Here is a 20,385-nt window from a genome sequence, read left to right on the forward strand (position 1 = left end):
CAAACTTTACCTACTGTTTCCCACATTGGTGGATGTCATTAAATCCACTGATGTTTTATCAAATCCCCAACTGTTGCCATGAAGGACAGGAGACTCTTTGGTCCTTTAACTTTGTTCGTGTAGAATAACCTACTTTTCTTTGGAAACTCTTCAGCAGTGGAGAAGTCCAGAGATGGTTGAGGGTCAGGCACTATGATTAATAGCTCAAGAGTCAAACAGACCTGTACAGAAATCCCAACTCCACACTTAGCAGTTGGAAGGTCTCTGACTTGCCTTAGTTTTCTCCTATGTAAAGAATTTCAAAACATAACTCAGGTATTATTGTGAGTCTTAAATAAATGATTATTTGTAGAGTTTTTTTAGCTCAATGTCATGCATATAATGGCAATTTATTTTTACTCACTGCTATTACGAGTTAATAGGTTCCAGCTCCCCCTCCCCCAACTTGATCTTTCTTTTCCTTCACAGTACAGTGAGTACTGAAGATCCAGCCCAGGAACTTCCCATGATGCCCCATCACAGCAACCCCAGGGTTCCTACAAATGTGCTTAGTCATGGTCCTTACCAAATGCCTTGGAAAGGTATGAGTGACAAGGAGGCGGGACAGGAAAGAGAGGCAATGACATAGAATCAGGCTCCAAAGGATGGAGCAGTAGCATCTCCTATGATGTGAGGTCAAGTCTCAGGAGATCATGAAGGCATGAAAGAGAAAGCACCTTCTTAGGGACTGTGCTGACAGGATTCAGGAGTGAAGCAATTGGAACAGGCGGCACTAATGACAGAACTAAGATGCTCTGACCCTGGCAAAGGCTGTCCATTAGAAAGATGCCAGAAGTCTACTAATGACTTGTGACCCTGCCTTAGAAATGTTCAGCCTTTATCTTATTAGACTGTGCATGTTGTTATAAACAAGACTATAAATTATCACATAAATATACAGAATACATTGGATAGTTAAGGTTTTAAAACTATTCACCCTTATCATCCATATCATAGATTTTGTTTTTCTGCAGAAATGACAGAAAGGTATAATCTCATGTTCCACTTCTGACCAGGTAGGAGAAGGTAAGGCTGAAACTGCACTGAGAAATGTTCTAAAGCTGCATCCAGGCTGAGCAGAATAGGGTTCTGTGATCAATTAGTGATGTCTACCAGGCAGCAGGAGCCAGAAGCAGCAAACATGTGCCACATACCCACCATCTTCCTTCCCATTCAAATGCCAACTGCAAACCATACAGAAGGTACCAGAAAAACCAGATATTTGTCTGATACTAGAATGGGAAAGGATTTGTAAGCACAATAAGAATGGAAGAATTATAAGAAAAAAATGTGTAAACAAAAGTCTAAGATATCAGAGATCAAAATATTAAAGATGAAAACAAGAAATATTTTTCATAAACATGACAAAGGTATAATAGACTTAATATATAAAGCACTCTGATAAAATGTTAGAAAAATGCTAATAATCTGATTTAAAAAATGAGCAAGGAACAAGAGAAGATTATTAAAGAATTATAATGGTTTAGAAGCTTAGGTTACAAGTGTGTACACTTTATTCAAAGAAATAATAGAGTATTCATGAAACAGCATATTTTACACATAAGAGAACATTAAAAGTATACACTCAAATCTGATAAGAGTATAAAAAATGGATACTTTGAGAATATAAAGTGCTACCTTTGGGGAATTTTTGGAAAAATTCACAGAAATTCATTTATAGGAATCTAATCTAAGGTAATATTTTCAACTGTGAGAAAAATATATGGCATAAGCATAATACAGGGACTTATGACAAAATTTGAAAAACCTTTAAATGTGAAACATTAGGAAAATATAGAAATAAAATTTTATATATCTAATAGTAGATAAAGTAGAATTTAAAGCAAGCTTCAAGATGTTTTGAAATAGTCTTATAACTTGGAAAGTGTTCACAACATCATCTGCATGAAGAGTTCACACATCCCAATTGTGTGTCTCATTGTACATTCTATGATTAAAACTGTTATCTAAAGCTTTATTCAAGCAAATTGGTAGTAGGAAAAAGTCCTAGACTGCGGCAAGAACACAGAGTCTATAGTGAGGTCTATAGTGACACAGACCTTTGTCACTTTTAACAATGTGAGCTTGGGCAAGTCACTTAACCTCTCTAAGCCTGTTTTCTCATCTGTGATATGGGAATAATCATAGTGTCTTCTTTGAGTTTTAAGTAAAAGACATGGTTGGGTGGCTAGTGTCATGCCTGAGACATAGATGGTATTCAGGTGCTACTTACTAGATAGCCAAAGGAGAACTGGCAATCAGCTTTGTATGTATTGGTCTCAGTCAGTGAAAGTGGCCAGGTAACCCTGGTCCTTATATTGCAAAGGCCAATATTGCCATGCTTTGTGCAAGTTCAGCTGGCTTTGCAGTTGGCTGAGAGCATCCTCATGAGCTGGAGCTTCCTGAGAAACACCATCAATGCCATTTCCTAAACTATCATTGCACCTGGTCAAGGAGACTGATCAGTGAGACCCAGGGGTCAGCAGCTTTGGCAATATAGGTCAGCGCATATTGGCATTTGCACCTTTTCCAATTCCTATAGAAAAAGGTGAGCAAGCAACTTGTGCATTATACAGGTAGACAATGAGGCTCTGAACTCACCAGAGGTCACAGGACTGTGCAGATTCACACCTAAGACTCACTTCCATATCCCCTGATAACAAAGCCTAGACTTCCTCATCACCATTCACACACATAACACAGACACTCACAGACCTCTGAACCTTGGATGCCACCAGAGGACAGCTGAGCACACAGAGAGGAGGGACACAGACCCCACGTAATTGTCAAGTCCACAGTGGGAGTGGGAAGGCCTTGATTTCCCTCCATTTTGTCTTTGTGCTATAACAAAGGGATATGCTCCCTCCTGTTAGCAATCAGAGACCCAAATGCCCTCTGTCCATTAAGGGAAGTGGCCATCATCCTGTTACCCCTAGTGTTATGGAACAAAAGCTGTCAGTCTGGGCTAGAGAGGAGGACAGGGCTCTGTGAAACCAGCCCTCAGGGATAACAGCAGCTGACAAAAAAAGCTTCAAATCCTACAGGAAGGGAGCAGCCTTAGCCAAGAACGCAGGCTACAAAAGAATCTTCAGCTTCTCTTTATTTTAACTGACCTGAGACTAAGTTACCAAAGGTTATAATTTACAAATTTAAAAAATTAAAACAAAACCAAAAGAAATAGATAACATGTGTTATGCATTAGATTTATTGTGCTGAAACATATGCAGTTCTTTAAACTCCTCATAACAACCCAATTATCTGAGAGTGATTTTTATGGCTCCAGTTTCCAGAGTGATTCATGAGTAAGATATGCATCCTATGTTTAGGGTCTTTTGCCAGGAAGTGGGGAGCGTTCCAAAGGATGGAACCCCAGAGGCCTGGGCATTAGGGGCCAGAGCCAAAAGTGAGGTGCATACTCGGTGCTTGCTTGTGAGAAAGATCAGCTGGGGTGTCTGGTTGGGCTTGAGAAAAGCTTGAGAGCCTAGCGGAAGGAGGATCCTGTGGACCATTGAGACAGGGTCTGTAACCCTCTGACTCCCAATTCCTAGACCTGCATTTTTTTTATTTCCACCTGGGCTTCCATCCCTGCTGTGAAATATCTTGAATTTATCTTGATGATTCCTGTTAAAATCTCAGGTCTCTGACAAAGTCTTGGTTTTTAGCTGAACTGACACCTAATAAAATATTTGATTTTAAAAATTTTAAGTTGACACAAAATAAATTTATATATTCATGTAATAGACTGTGCTATTTCAACATATGCATACAGTCTCCAATGGTCAAATCAGGGTAATCCCATATCTAGTATCTCCAACATTTATCATTTCTTTGCTGTTCCCATACTTGGGGAATCAATGGTCTACACCACAGTTCAGCAAGGTTTTTTGTTTGTTTGTTTGTTTGTTTGTTAAAGGGCTGAAGAGCAAATATTTTTGCGATCTTTTAGGCTTTGCAGACTGAGTGGCAAAATTGAAAATATCATATAAGCATATAACCAGTTAAAATGCAGAATTCATTCTTAGCTATCAGGTAGATAGAACAGGAGTTTGGCTTGTGAACTATACTCACCTGACACCTGGTCTGAACTCTAGAGCAATTCCTGGTCTTGGCCCCAATGGACCTGTTGCCCCACACCTGTTTTCTTGCTCTTCCTGAAGTCCTGGCTCCCTAATAGTCTACTCAAGGAAGTGTACCTTAGCTTCATGCTACTGGTGGGGTCAGTGAGTGTCCAGTACAAGCCATGACATGTAGAAAGCATGGCAGAGATGCCACCAAGGAAAGGAAACATCTTCTGTAACTGGCCCCAAATCTCGGGAGCTCAGGGGCATCCTGGTCACTATGAATTTAAGTTCCACATTGCTGGAAATTGAACATTTGTTTGATTTTTCCAGAACTAAATAACATTAAAAGTTATCTGTGCAGAGTTGTTTTCTTTGAGAATGAGTATTTTTAAAAACATAGTAATGATGACAGTCAAGACATCCAAATGAATGTAATTTGTTTTTTTTTTCCTTTTAAGTTGTTGGTGGACCTATTTATTTATTTATTTATTTATTTATTTTGCTGCTGAGAATCAAACCCAGTGTCTCACACATGCTAGGCAAGTGTTCCACCACTGAGCTACAACCCCAGTCCTGTAATTTGTTTTTAAAGCATGTAATTCTTTGCATAATTCAGATAACACAATAGTGAAAGTGCAGGCAGCAGGATTATTTCATGTTTATCAGGAGTCATCCATCAGAGTATTTCATGTTCTACCGGACTTTTGTGTTCACAGGCCTACAAGTCTTCAAGCACCCACTTTGGTCCCTGCTAATTACAAATAAGTGAGGAAAGTACAAGTCTCCTACATACAGTAGGCACACCTCAATGCTTCCCCAGGATGTTTAGGAAATGGGGAACTCAGTCCATAAGGATGCTCAACCACTGTCAGGGTTTTCCAGGATGAAGCTGAGTTATCTCTCCACTCATACTCTGTCAGGGATCTGTAAAGAACCCCCTGTCATATTCCAGTTAAAAAGAAAGCCAGACAAGAATTTGGGGGGAAAGGCACACTCATACATTGCTGGTGAGACTGCAAATTAATCAGTGCAACCAATCTGGAAAGCAGTATGGAGTATTCCTTGGAAAACTTGGAATGGAACCACCATTTGACCCAGCTATCCCACTTCTTGGTTTATACCCAAAGGACTTAAAAACAGCATACCACAGGAACCAGCCACATCAATGTTTATAACGGCATGATTCATAATAGCTAAACTGTGGAAGCAACATAGATGCCTTTCAGTAGATGAATGAATAAAGAAACTGTGGTATACATACACGATAGAATTACTCAGCATTAAAAAAGAATAAAATCATGGCATTTGCAGGTAAATGGATGGAGTTGGAGAATATCAGGCTAAGTGAAGTAAGCCAATCCCAAAAAGAGAAATGCCAAATGTTTTCTCTGATATGTGGATGCTGACCCATAATGGGGATGGGGGTGCATGGTAGGAATGGAGAAACTTTAGATAGAAAGAGGAAGGGAGGTGGCATGGGGGTAGGAAAGATGGTGGGATGAGATAGACATCATTACCCCAAGTACAAGTATGAAGTCATAAATGGTGTGACTCTACCTTGTGAGCAACCAGTCACGAAAAGTTGTGCTCTAAATGTATCCTATGAATTGAAATACATTCTGCTGTCATATGTAACAAATTAGAATACATAAATAAATTTAAAGTAAAAAATTAAAAGAGAGAGAACACCAGAGGAATGAGAAGTTATACAAAAAAATAAAAACTATTCGAAAGGCCTACTAGTTTAACCAAACTTTATCCCAGCTCAGTTCATGTATCAAAGGGGAACACACACCCAGCTAAATCTCAGCTCTGCTACTCACCAAGACTTGGAAGAACTGAATTCACATCAATTTTCTGGCATGGTTTCCATACACGCAAAATAAAAGAATAATAGGAAACAGTGCCTGGGGGAGGGGGACTTTGATTTTAATGTAATTCTTTATCTTAATATGTATTCAAAAATACTAATTTTACATTTTGGTTGTGGTCTTTTAAAAATCAATTTATACAAGTTTTACAAGAGTGAATGTTAAAATACTAAGCAAATATAGTAGAGCTGGAGAGTGGATTTTTATATGTTAATACCTAGGAAGGGAGAATATAAATGACCTTGGTTTAGGAAACCCTGGACTAGATGACCTTTACCTAATGCCCATGTCTGAAATTCCATGGCTATTGTTTACTCATGTGTAAATAAACTAAAATATTATAAGTTCTTCATAGCAAATAACAGGACTAGACAAAAAATACAAAGTGAACATGACAGAACCGGATGCTGTGGGGGGACCTGCTGGGAAGCAGCAGGGGGAGTGTCGCTGCTTCTCACCTCCTCCCTGCAGTTATCCAGTGCTCAGTGGTCTCCAGCAAGTTCTAAAAGGGCCGTCAGCAGCTTCCCCACCAGGTCAGTCTGCATGAAGCTTTTAACACTTTCCCACTGTCAAAGCCTTCCATATCATGCTTCATGAGATGGGAACAAAGTGCCTACCACAACTAGCTATCAATATATGTCCCTCTACTTTCTGAGGGAAAAAAAAAAGGGAAAAACAGAAAAGAGAGTACCCATGGCATGCCAGCACCTGCGCTTTGTATTCTAGAGTCAGAATCCAGTCTTTGGTACTTGTTCTTGGTTCTCTGCAGTCTTTTACAAATGGATACCCAATGTTGGAGATTGTGCGTGTGGGAGTGGACAGTTAGAGCTAAGACCAAAGAAATGCCACTCCCAGGATTGTCATGCAAAGTGGTGACCATGCCAATTATTAGCCAGTCTTCTCTAATTAAGCTCCATAATCTCTCTTCTAAAAGCCTCAGGGATTATAATGTTTTGGAATTCAGAACTTCTGTGATTATAAAAATAACAGAAAGTCAAAGGTGGTTTCCTGAGATTGTAGAAAAGGGAAGACAGGGAGTTGTTTAATGGGTACAGTTTCTAGTTTATAAAACGAAAAGAGTTTTAGAGATAGCTTGCACAACAATGTGACTGTGGTTATCACCACTGAGATTCACACTTAAAAACAGCCAAGATGGCAAATTCTATTAACATACGTTTTTTGCCACAATTTTAAAAAATTCATTAGAGACTGAGGTATTCTTCTGAAATCAAACTCTTTCATAATTCTGCAGAAAAATGTACAACCAGTCTTACTAACTGGGATAAATAAAAACATCAAAACCAGCTTCACATCAATTCCAGTCATATTTTGCCACCAAATGAGTTTGCCAAATTCTTGCTTGTAGTGAGACTTTTGGTCTTCAAGGGGCTCTGGAATTTGGGATTGGAGCTCAGAAACTGTGAATCTGTACGTCCCGTCCCTCTGACCCAGCCCACTTCACCTTTGTGTGACATTTTCATTATCCACAGTAGGCAGAGGAGAAAATACAAAGAGGAAGTAACAGGAGTAGGAAAACAATCACCCAAGGTCAGCCTGCTAGTCTGGGTTCAAATGTGCCTGAGTCTCCCACAAAGACTTTGCCTTGAGCCCAGGTTAGAGTGGACACAGACATGCTCACACAGCCATGGAATGCTCAAGAGGTCTCTTGTGGTTTGAAGAAAGAATCCCAGAGGATTCATCCCAACATGAGCGCCAGTGGAAGGTGTGTGGGAAGGGGCCACCAGGGGTTGGAATGATGGACCTGCTGTCTCCTCAGTCCCCAGTGTCATTCTGCAGTAAGGATTGTGTGTAGGAAAACTCACTGCTTTGACCCCATGACAACTGTCCTTTGATCTGCCATTACTCGAGGTCAAAGAATAGACCATTTTCAAGCAGGTGGACTTTGGCCCCCTTCTCTCCAAGACTGACAGCAGCTTTTGACTGGGCTTTTCCCCAGAGATGAAGGTATGCAAATGAAGTGTCTCTATTCCTTCTGCACGTGCCCAAGAGATCCAAGGGCAAAGGAGACCCAATAAGGAAAGAACTCCTGGCTCTCAGCTCTCGCGTCTCCAGTCTTCTGCTCTGTGCTTTGGTGAGGAATGGCCCTGAGATGCAAACAGTATATCAAAAGCTATCTTCATACCTGACGTAGGTCATTTTTCACGTCAGGCACTGACCTGGCTGAGGAAGGATGGAGACAGTCCTCAGGACCTCTGTGCTGCTGACCCCTCTGGGAAGAAGTGCTCAAGGGCAAAGGCAGAAGCTCCAGAGGAGCAGGTGATGAGGGCTGGCTCCCAGCCAAATGTCTTTTGAGGGGATGGAGTGGGGACGAGGTGGCATCAGACCATGAGCTCCTTCCCTTCTGCTGTTCTCCAGGAGTGTGGTGGGAGGGGTGGCGAGGTGCTGGTCAGCTGCTGGTGGGTTGACACTGGCACTATTCTTAGCACAACTTCTCTAAGGAAAAGTTGTTTTTTCCTAAAGGATTTGGACAGTCCCTTCCCAGTTAGATTAAACACAGAATTCCTCTTTCAACTAGAGAATACATCAGAATCTCAACATGGTATATACTAAAAGAACAGAAAGAACTTCCATAAACCACCAAGTCATCACAGCTGAGCAAACCTTTGCCTCCTGCAGCCAACAGCATATGGGTGTTGAAATATGCATGCATACCCCACACCACACACACACACACACACACACACACACACATGCTGTGCACACACACAAGCACACACATGCAAAAATATGACCACATACATAAACACACACTCATAAACACACACAAACATACTCATAAACATGCATGGGCAAACATACACCACACACAGAAATACACACAGATACATAAATATACACACCACACATGTAAACACACACCAAACACATAAGCACACACACAAACATCCATACACCATTGGGGCTTAATTTAGTTAAAATACTACTAAAATGACAACCCCACTGTATCTGACTACTCAAAAACCTATACAAAGTCTTTTTAACCAAATAACCAGATTTCAAGAGAAATTGAGTGTGTGTGTGTGTGTGTGTGTGTGTGTGTGTGTGTGACAATCTGACTCCAAGATATAGATCAGTATCCTAGATAAGTCATTTTCCACTCTGGCTGCAATGTCATGATCCTCTCCTCCACACCAAGTATTAGGGCTCTGGGGTCCAGACTTAGGCTCTGGAACAGCCACCTCCTCCCTTTGATGCTCTGACCCATGATAACAGACCAGACACACCCACTAACTAGTGACCCTGAGGCTCTGCTGCCTCCACTTGAGGTCCTGGTTGGTTCTTCTGGGTCGGGGACACAGTGCAGGGAGCAGCAGCCTGTGCTCAACAGTCTTGGGTCCAGCTGTTTGGGATGGGGCCAGGGTGCAAAGGGAGCAGAAGGCCAGGGAAATAAGGGCACCTGGGAGTCAGACATAGGGCTCCTGGAAACACGGGTGGTCTCTGCCTTTAGGTAAAGAAGTCTTAAGAGCATTAGCATGTACAATCCCAAGTGACAGTTTTTAAACCACACTGGTATGACTGAAGGACGTCAAGACTGTTTCTAGGCGCTGCAGAGTACAAATAGAAAGAGACTCACAACTTAAATGAGTTAAGAGAATTCACAAAGATCGTCCAAACCCTTCCACAGAATGAGGAGGAAATGGAGACAGGGACACTTGCTTGCTCAAGTTGGGAGTGACAGAGATGGCACTAGACCCTGTTCTCCTGATTTCTAGTCCATTTCTCTCTCAACTCCACCGTGGATAAAGGAAAATTTTAAATTCACGTGCCTATAGAAGACAGACTAAAAATAATGGTTCCATAATTAGAATTGCTTTCCATCTACAGCTAATTACATAGCAATCTCAGGCATATTATTGATACCTGTCACATCACTTAAATTTTTTGGCAAGTGAAGCAACTCTAATCCCAGGCCAGTTTCTTAAGCTGTAGAACACGGTACAAAATGAAAATTCCCCGAGACTATCTGCTCTCCTCTTGAAAGAGAGGCCACTCCTTGGCTGGCAGAAACCTGCCTCTCTCTGTTCCTCACAAGTTCTCTGTTCCTCGAATGTTCCTCCAGCGAACCTTTACCCCTAATGCATATGACGGTGTCCAGATCTCCTCCTCTTAGAAGGTCGGATCACAATGGATTAGGCTTCACCTTCATGGCTGCATTTTAATTTAATTATCTTTTTAAGGACTCTATCTTCAAATAGTGTCATATCCTAAGGTTCTGGGGGTTAAGATTTTAACATATGAGTTTTGGGGAGACAAAGTTCAGCTCCTAATAGTCATTATTCCTCAAATCCTGTAAATTCCATAGAAGTGAACTCAGGAAAACTGAGTCCCAAAGAATCTATGCCTCCTTTTAAAAGGCTTACTACAGGAGAGCCGTCCTCAACCCTCCTGGTGTGTCAGGTTCCTCTGTATACACCCACAGCATGTCACAATGTTCATAGATATGATTTTTATAATTTTAAAGTTCTTTTCCCAGTAGACAGCAAGTTCATGAGGGTGAGTTCCAACTTGACATATTTAAAGCTATGTCCCTAGGTTTCTGGCCCATAGAAAGCACCAAGTTAACATTTCTTGAAGGAAGGGAAGGTCAATCTACCATACACAAACCAATGTAAACAAAATTCTAGAACCTTCTAATCTTGGTCCCATTGGCCCAGAAACTATCCTAGGGATCCACTTCTCTGATTTTGCAAGAGAAGATTAAAGGATAAGGTACATTGATAATTTCCTCAAATATTTGATTTTAGATCTAACAAGTAAACTTTTTTCCCCATAAAGAAACAATTTTATGGTTATTTATGAGATTTCCAGCTGCTGCACAGGAATGGGATGTGTGGGGGTGGAAATATTTTCCAAATACTGACATAAATCAAGCTGTGTGACAAATACACAAACATTAACTGCTACCACAAGAACACACTGTCCTTGCCTCCAAGACTCAAAGTGATCTTGCAGTGATTAGTCCCGTGTCCAGGTAAGACCAGTGTCCACTCACATTTGTAGCATCCCATTGCAGATCACTCAATCAACAAACATTAACCTGGACTTCATACTTAGAATATGAAGATGAGTCTAATAGCATTATGTTAAAATCTTTAAAAAAAGAAATTAAGTCATATTAATAAAGGTCATACTGTGAAATTCCTGGAAACTTTCTATGTATCAAATAAAAATAAGGGAAGTGCCAGATTTGGGGATAAAATAATTGAGATATCTTCTTTCTTGAAGTGTACTTCAAAGTAAGAGTGCTTTACACATGGTAAAGATGATTTTTTAAATATAATCACAGTGATTCACACAACATCAATTGACCTAAGCATAAAGTGTACTTTAATGTTGGCCAATGACATAAGTGCTGTCAGTCAGTTCTATCATCTCTGCAGGGTAACATGACAAAGGACGGTGCAATTTTCTGGAACAGCAAGACCATGTACAATTCACTCTACCAAGATTTTCAAATTCCAAATGCCACACATATTGTTTCACAAGCATGGTGGAGATTCTTGACTATCTAGCTATCATTTAAGCATTATCCTCTTAGGAAGAGGGATGGTCCCAAACAACTCACACTTCCTCCATATCTGGAAAAGACACATTTCTTTTTCCTTTCTGTCAGTGCTGGACTAGAAGCCAGTGTACACTAGCTTCATCTTCTTGGCTACCACTCCCGCGTCAGTGTCCTGTCAGTGAGTCACTGAGTTCCTAGTTCCTGCTTCGCACCTAACATTATGCTGTACAATGTTGGGTTGGAGGCAGCCTCTACTCAACGGGCTTGTGATGAGGCTGGAGAAACAAGGCTGATATTCAAGGAATAAGAAAAGAAGAAATATAAGGCAGTGAAAAGCCTGAGCTACCATGGAATCCTGGCTTGCTCTGACACAAACTAAATGGATTCCATTGAAAATCCACTGCCTTCCCTAAGGGACAACCACTTCTTTGGTGGAGGAAGATGTCACTAGGTGCTCTGAAAGGTCCTTCCAGCACAGCAGATCAATTCTGACACAGGTTCTGGGAAAGTGAAGAGAGTGTCTTCCAGGAAATGTGTAGAAAAATGCAGAACAAATAGCTCATTGGCAGGTTGGATGAGCCACCGAAAGTTCTGTAGAAGTGCAAAGTCAGAAGATTGGCCTAGAAGCACAATAAGAACTAGTACGACAAGCACAGTAATTGTGGTGTTCTGTGTGAGCTCATGGGGACTGTGGCATTTATGAACCCCACTCTTTCTCTATTCATCCCTTTTTTTTAATGACTACATATTAACTAGCCCCAATCCATTTCTAATCATCTTACCTCAACAGGACAGTTACAGGAGAGAGCCGCGTTTAAGGAGGATGGATGAGGAATTAACGCAATTCACGGAGCAACTGTGTAGTCAAACTCTCCCCCAGCCTTAGTAACAGTCACATTGGCAACCTACACCTGAGATTTCCTCTAAAAGGTCTCGAATCACATGCACAACATGCTCTCCATCACCCCAACGTGTAATATGAATTGGGCAACAATGGCAGTGACAGAGAGTCCTAAAATTCCCATGGAGATTGTTATCTGGATTGGTTCCTTGGACAATGATGTCAGCAGGTGATGAATCTCTTCTTTAAGCACGTGCTAGATGATTTGTACAAGAAATCCTTTAATTTAAAAGGTAGTTGACATCACTTGCTAATGAATGATAACTGTGTGATTTGGTGCCCAGAAAACACTACAGACATTAGAGGCTCGAGTTTCTTATTGCGTACACACACGGCTAAGGTTTTAGAAGAATTCCCAGAAAAGTTGCTATCAAGTGTAGGAAAAGTGGGTGACACTGGTCTGTAGAGCAGCCACTTGTCCCCTTGTCCATATCTTCTCCTGTTTGCAATGTCATCCTGGCTCCCTCACTCCTCTATCATCTCCCTGTTTTCCCTTTGAAGTCCGTGTTCCAAATTGTTAATAAATAAAGGGATGTTACTTTGTTTCTCTTGTTAACTGTCATTCTGGCATTGTTTACTTTCCCTTCTGAAGAAAGGAAATATGGAATATTTAAGGAAATGTCTCGATTTCCCATAGCCCTTTATTCATAGCTTACTATTTCTTGCACATTAAAGAGAATGTGGGTTTGCAAGGAAATAACTTGGGTCAGTTTATCTCTGAAAGCTCCGTTAACTACTTAGGACAAGACAGAGAAGGGCAGGACAGATCATATCCAGGGCACAAGGGCAGGGGACAGAGCTCAGCAAACACCAGGCAGAACACAATACAACACAGACAGAAGCAGCTCTGCAGAATTCATTATCTAATAATGTGTTGACATGTTTTTCATTGTCCCTCCATTCATCATTCTGAGTATCATCAAACATTTAAATCTTCTTTCCACATGCAGGTGTGATGAGCTGTCTGGTAATATTACCCACTAATGTATTTAATGATGTTAACATTGATTATGGAGTCTTTAAGCTAGATTTCCTCTAAATGTTCAGAAAAGTTGTATTTTTAAAACCAATATACTATTATGAATATCTTATATGAGTCTCACCAACTAATGGAAAAAGGATATAGAAGCGCCTTTTTCCTGCTTCCCATTAACAATATAAAGAAACTCGAGCATAGAGAAATGAAATAATTTATACAAGGCTCATACTTTCTGGCAGCAGAATAGAGAGCAGGTAATGGGCTTGAATAAAAAGAGGCCAATCAAAAGAGCCAACTCTTCAACCTGTGAAGGTGTTTAAGTCACAATACCCTTTAATCCGCAGGCTGGCTCCTTTGTCTCTTGAACTCTCTGCCTCCGGTAAACGATGTGTGGGTAGGCACCCTCAGCCACTGGATGCTTTTTAACAGGCTCAATGAAAAAGTCTCCATGTGGTAGATGGAAAAATCCAGTCTGAAAATATATTCAATAGGAAGATTTAATTGAGACAATTCTAGGCAAAGAAAATTAGTATATTAGGACAGGAAGAACAGGCAAGGCCCACAGTGGTATCAAATAATTTCAATAAAATAGCTGAAAACAGACTGCATGCAGTGCTGAGGTTCGGTTCCATTTTGACCGTGAATCAGAGGCCAGGCACAGGAGGAGAATGTGGGCCTGTCACTAATGAGACTCATTTGTTCCATGGAAACAAAGTGGAAGTCCAGGACTCCTCAGAGATGGCTGGACCTGGGGTCCCTTTTTGTACTGTTATCAACCCAATACTGATGTCTTTGAAGAAAAAATCAACAACAAAACCATCAAGAAAAAGGGCTAATTGGGATTTCTTTAGACTTGAATTTGGGACCCTGGTTGTGCAAAAGAAACAGATGGGACTTCATTTGAGGAAAGAGTAACGATTTTGTGGATCATATGAAGCAGAATGCCTGAGAGCCAAATATTTTCCTGCAAATGGCTCCCGTCCATCTACACTCCTTCACAGGCTAAGCCTGTGTACACAGAAATCTCTTCAGCCTCAATATTTCTCAGAAGCTGAATGAGACCTGGGAGAGCTGGCGACCCGCCAGTACAGGGCGTGCCGGAGACCTGCTCAAGTGCTAGTGGGGCTGCTGTCCCAGGCCCCCACTTGTGCTGAGGAGAAGGGAACCGGCAGGAAAAGACACTGCTGTTGGGGGAAGAGTGTGTGTGTGTGTGTGGGGGGCATTTTCCAGCGCAGCTCTGCACCTCCTCCCTCTTCTAACACATAAAGAGTTCTGTACATCTGGTGCCCAGGTGGCCCTGGTTTATTAGTCTCTTCTCAGCATTCAGGAGCCAGGTCATGCTGGAAGAAATCATCTGTGTTTTGATTACAAAGAAAGGCCTGGCTCCACACTTTCCCTGAAGCACACAGCCCAAGAAAATCACCTTCCTCTGTTACCAGGTCTGGCTCTGAGTAAAAGGAGGCACTTCCCAGCCCAGTTTTTCATGCAATCTGTTCACTTCTCATATACCCCCAAAGAAAAGTGAAATTGAGAAAGTATGAATTCACTGAGGACTTGTACTCTGTATTCAGAAGAACCCAGGCAGAATGAGATCACCTCCTCTATTGTCTACTCTTCTCCCTTCCAGTATCCACTAGTCTTAACAAACTGCTAACTCTCTTTTGGAAATAAAACAACCTAACTGTTTAAATAAGTTATAAATATCTGTGAATGCTTTCTAAGGCAAGCCTCTAAAAGCTGTTTTAAAGAAATTTTATTTTGTATCATATTGAGAGATATATAAATCATAACTGTAAATACCCATAAGTCTTTCGTGAAGGGAACATGAATGTGAAGAAATGGTATATTACACGAGGTACCATGGTGCACACATGTGATCCCAGCAACTCAAGAGGCTGAAGCAAGATGATTGCAAGTTTGAGACCAGCCTAAGCAACTTAGTAAGACCGTGTCTCAAAACTGAAAAAAAAAAGAACTGAGAGTGTAGCTCAGTACCCCTGAGTTCAACTCCCTGTCCCTCTGTCAAAAAAGAAAAAGAAATGGAACATCACCAGTAACGAACTGACTCCATGTTCTTCATCCCAATTAAAAATATTCCCCAAGATTAACTATTACCCTGATTTCTAATAAAAGTATATTAGTTTTAAGCCTATTCTTATTTTTTATAAGATGCATTATTTGATGCAAAAGAAAAAAGTCTACTAATTCATTTCAAGTGTGAAGGGCTAGCCAACGGAAAGGATCTTGTTATGGTGCGTAGCTTTCTCAAGGCCTATTAAATCACTCTTGAAATTGCTTCAGTAGATAAATGGCAAACCCAGGTGGTAAGACAGTGCAGAGGTGCCCTGGTGCATGTCAGTTGGCATGTGACCACCACTGCTCTCTCCTAAGGAAGAGTGAGGAGGGACTGTCACATATTCCTCAGGACACTCTCAAGACTGAGAATAAATGCCCACAACCCCTCTTCCCTCCCTTCAACTTGTATCAAAGTGTTAGTCATCTGAATTTCTCTGACATTAAACTTCAGTTAGTAACAGTGATTTGGGGCTCAGGGAGAGACGAGCAATGTCTTAGAAGAAATTACTGAATAGGATGCTTTAAAGTCACAGAGCCTAGAAAAAGGTGACCTAACCCATGCTGTTGTGCCTTCAGGAGTACCACAAGTAAAACCTAGCAGGCTGAAGGTTAAGGACTAATGGTATTATAGAACTAGTGGTATATATATGTGAACGGCACCCCTTGGAGTTGCACAGTGGAATTATGTTGCCCAAACTCATCACTCTGTCCAAGAAAGGAATTCCTTTTTATTTGAAAATATCATAAGTTACCACATCAAAATTTTTTGACTCCCATAGAGATAAGAATGTGATCGACATTCTGATAATCAAGAACTGAAATGAAAAACAAAGGGGGGTGGGATTGGGATAAGAAAGTACCTAAATTACCCGATTATGGTATATGGAGCACTAGAAAGGTAACACTTGCCCCCCATTATATAGACAGGAAAGGGAATACAAGAGCATACCCCAAACCCTGCTTCTGGAGTATCAGTCTGCATTATTCCATGGCCAGCCTGTGCCAACAGCTCTGATCCCTACCCTCAAGATTCATAGCCTGGCCAGGAAGATAGGCCAATGTTCTTGAAGACAGTGGGAAGGGAATAGCAAAGCTCTAGCATTTTCCAGTTGAAAAGGGTTCAGTGTTCTTAGCCCACAGACCAGCCCACTGCCACTGGCAGTGCTGGACCTAGATCTCAGACCTGGAGCCCTGTATGCAGAGCTCTACCCACCTTACAGGGCACCCACAGGACAACCCTTGCCTCGGTGCTATGGACTCCAGTGCTGTGGCTCTCAGAAGGTGGAAGCCAGTGGAAGAGTCTAGTTTCAGAGAGCAAAGAAGATTGAATTTCTATAGTCTCCAAAACATTTGGCTCAGTTCTAAAGCCATGCAAGCCTTCCAGAATGATTAACTTTCTTGTTGCTGGTTTGTACAATGCAAACAACTTTTCCTCATTTAATAAGTATCCAGGACCACAAGCCAGTTAAAAATAGAAGTCTCTGGATTACACATACCTTGGAAGATGGAGAGGTGGTGGAGGTAGTGATGTAATCACTGGAAAGATTCCTCTAGCATGCTCCACTATCTACTGTGATGCCAAGAGCTCCCTCCTGGCCTCCATGGAGCCCAAGAGGAGAGTGACTGGTAATGCCACTGAGTTCAGGACGTGCTGCCTGTGAATCTTGGCAGCCCTAGTGACACATGTAGTGTGAAGAGATATGGGCTGAAGTCAGAAAGTTTCTCTCCATTGTACCCACTTGGCAGCTACCACAAGCCAGGCAGGTGTTAGAGATATGGCAATATAGAAGATGGTCCCTGTGTACTAGAATGGTGCTGTTGACAGCACTCACTGTAATGGTAAAGATGTTCTGTCTGCACTGTCTGGTTCAGTGGCTGCCAGCCCCATGTGACTATTGAGCACTTGAGATGTGGTTAGTGCAACAGAGGAACTGAATTTTTTATTTCATTTAACTTTATTTTCTTAAATTTAAATAGCTGCAGGCAGTTAGATTTCTTATTTCTAGAAACTGGCTGACTAGGGATGGGGAAAGATCCATAAGCACATTCAAAGTATAGTGATGAGTGTTGTAATCAAAGAAAGATTTGAGCACTTGCCTTAAAAAAAGAAATAACAGCGAAAATGTGACTATAACAATTTGATTTTCATGAGCAATCAGAAACCAGAGTGGGAACACCAGTGCTCCGTAGGCAGACTTCAGAGAATTCACAGAAGCAACTATATATATATATATATAAAATGCAACATTTGCCAAAATTAAAATGAGTGTCCAGAAATAAACCTACCAGTGCAAAGACTGTGTAAGGAGGCTGCCACTGTCCTGAAGCCTGAAAAGGAGGCACAAATGTCCCAGCAGAAGAGTGGAACTGGGGTTGTGGCCATAAAGAAATGGATACTAAGCTTGACTTCTCCAGGGAGCTGTCCCTGAGAGGCCTGGAACGTTAACCTACATGCCCTCACACCTCTCAGCTGCACTTCAGAGAAGCCTGTTGCAACACTGTTACGCAAGACCACTCCCAATGCACTGGCTGCAGGTCCTACTGAGTTCAGAGTCTGAAACTGTAGGGGAAAATATTTTTGAAAAAATGAACAAAATGGGTTCCAAAGGATATCAAATCAAGTTTGACAGGGTGTATTAGAAACAGCATGAACTGTGTGATCTTGGTTACACTACTTAACACAGGAGCCCACCCAGTTTTCTCACCTATAAAATGAGGCAAAACCTATGGTAACTTGTGACTTTCAGAGACGCTATATGTAAAATCCCTACCAGAGGCCTTGGTATATGATAGGTACCCAATAAATGTGTGATAGTCCACTTGATCACAGCATCACCCACAAGAAACAAGTATAAAATGGTGTTTGAAAGCAAGTACTCTAGGTCCAGTTGCTCCGTTTGTCTCTTAGTTGCAAGTGACTTAACTTCTTGGGCCTCAGTTTCCTCATCTGGTAAATACAGTAGTTACAATAATTTATTAGAGATTTTCATGTGGATTAAGTCAGTTTATACAAAGTACTGGATAAGTGTCAGCACTCAGTGCCTAGTAAACATCAGCTATTAGCTATTATGACAGTCAAAGGGACTTTCTCCAGATTGTGGGCCTGAAGTTAAGGGCTTCTGCGAAAACTCACAGAGGCCCTTTTAAAAGCTACCACCTGCCGCACTGATAAACCTTATTCTTTGCTTCCACAGACCGAGAGGTGCTGCCCTCCAGCCAGAAGGGAGGGATGTCAAGGAGTGGTAGTGACCATGAGCCATCTCTGGGCTGGAAGATGGAGCCCATATCTTAACAGCTGGCCTCTCCATATGAGTGGAAGCATTGCTCCTTCAGTGGAAATCTGAAGGGAAGTTGAAGTCAAGCAGGTGATGGAATCAGCTTTTCTCAGAGCAAGAGTGATGATGTGTTTGCCTGAGGGCTTTAGAGAGGGATGACTATTTGTGCAAGTGGAGGGGGTGGAGGGACCCCACAAATGTAAGCTGAAATTGCCAGATGTCAGGATCTTTAAGATTCTGAGCAGAAGAACGGAGAGATGATAGCCCATGGATACTGTAGGCAAGATCTGTTGGCAGATTAATGTTAATCTTTTCTTCCTGCTCTTCCTCCCTGCTCTGTTCTTAGTTGCTCTCATTATATCAAAGAAGACATTTGGTATTTGTTTTTTAGGGATTGGCTAGCTTCACTAAGCATAATCTGCTCTAGTGCCATCCATTTCCCTGCAAATTCCATGATTTTGTCATTTTTTAGTGCTGCGTAATACTCCACGGTGTATAAATGCCACATTTTTTAAATCCATTCATCTATTGAAGGGCATCTGAGTTGGTTCCACAGTCTAGCAATTGTGAATTGTGCTGCTATGAACATCGATGTGGCAGTATCCCTGTAGTGTGCTCTTTTAAGGTCTTCAGGGAATAGTCCGAGAAGGGCAATAGCTGGGTCAAATGGTGGTTCCATTCCCAGCTTTCCCAGGAATCTCCATACTGCTTTCCAAATTGGCCGCACCAATTTGCAGTCCCACCAGCAATGTACAAGAGTACCCTTTTCCCCACATCCTCGCCAGCACTCGTTGTTGTTTGACTTCATAGTGGCTGCCAATCTTACTGGGGTGAGATGGTATCTTAGGGTGGTTTTGATTTGCATTTCCCTGACTGCTAGAGATGGTGAGCATTTTTTCATGTACTTGTTGATTGATTGTATGTCCTCTTCTGTGAAGTGTTTGTTCTTGTCCTTGGCCCATTTGTTGATTGGGTTATTTGTTTTCTTATTGTTTAATTTTTTGAGTTCTTTGTATACTCTGGATATTAGGGCTCTATCTGAAGTGTGAGGAGTAAAAATTTGTTCCCATGATGTAGGCTCCCTATTTACCTCTCTTATTGTTTCTCTTGCTGAGAAAAAACTTTTCAGTTTAAGAAAGTCCCATTTGTTGATTCTTGTTATTAACAGAGACATGAGGTGGGAGGGAAAGGGAGAAAAAAGGGAAATTGCATGGAAATGGAGGGAGACCCTCATTGTCATACAAAATTACATATAAGAGGTTGTGAGGGGAATGGGATAATAAACAAGGAGGGAAATGAATTACAGTAGATGGGGTAGAGAGCGAAGATGGGAGGGGAGGGGAGGGGGGATAGTAGAGGATAGGAAAGGTAGCAGAATACAACAGTCACTAATATGGCAGTATGTAAAAATGTGGATGTGTAACCGATGTGATTCTGCAATCTGTATTTGGGGTAAAAATGGGAGTTCATAACCCACTTGATTCTAATGTATGAAATATGATATGTCAAGAGCTTTGTAATGTTGTGAACAACCAATAAAAAAACTGAATTATAAAAAAAATACTCTTTCTTCAATACTTTGGAAGTAATGAGGAATTGAGGTACAACAATGTTTAGCCTTATGGTATACATACCCTTCCCATTCAAACAATAAAA

At 41.3% G+C, this 20,385-nt stretch overlaps 1 protein-coding gene across 1 annotated transcript in view; it reads right to left on the reverse strand.

Annotated features, from left to right (window-relative positions):
• The window catches only part of ADAMTS12 (ADAM metallopeptidase with thrombospondin type 1 motif 12), a 328,239-nt gene that overhangs the window by 196,141 nt on the left and 111,713 nt on the right, over positions 1–20,385 (reverse strand). The window contains exon 3 of the mRNA XM_081287375.1: positions 13,709–13,850. Within this exon, the coding sequence (XP_081143501.1) occupies positions 13,709–13,850 (142 nt within the window). The remainder of the gene's footprint in view (positions 1–13,708; positions 13,851–20,385) is intronic.

The sequence above is a fragment of the Spermophilus citellus genome (assembly GCF_964194105.1).
Source record: "Spermophilus citellus genome assembly, chromosome: 1".
NCBI classification, from domain to species: Eukaryota; Metazoa; Chordata; class Mammalia; order Rodentia; family Sciuridae; genus Spermophilus; species Spermophilus citellus.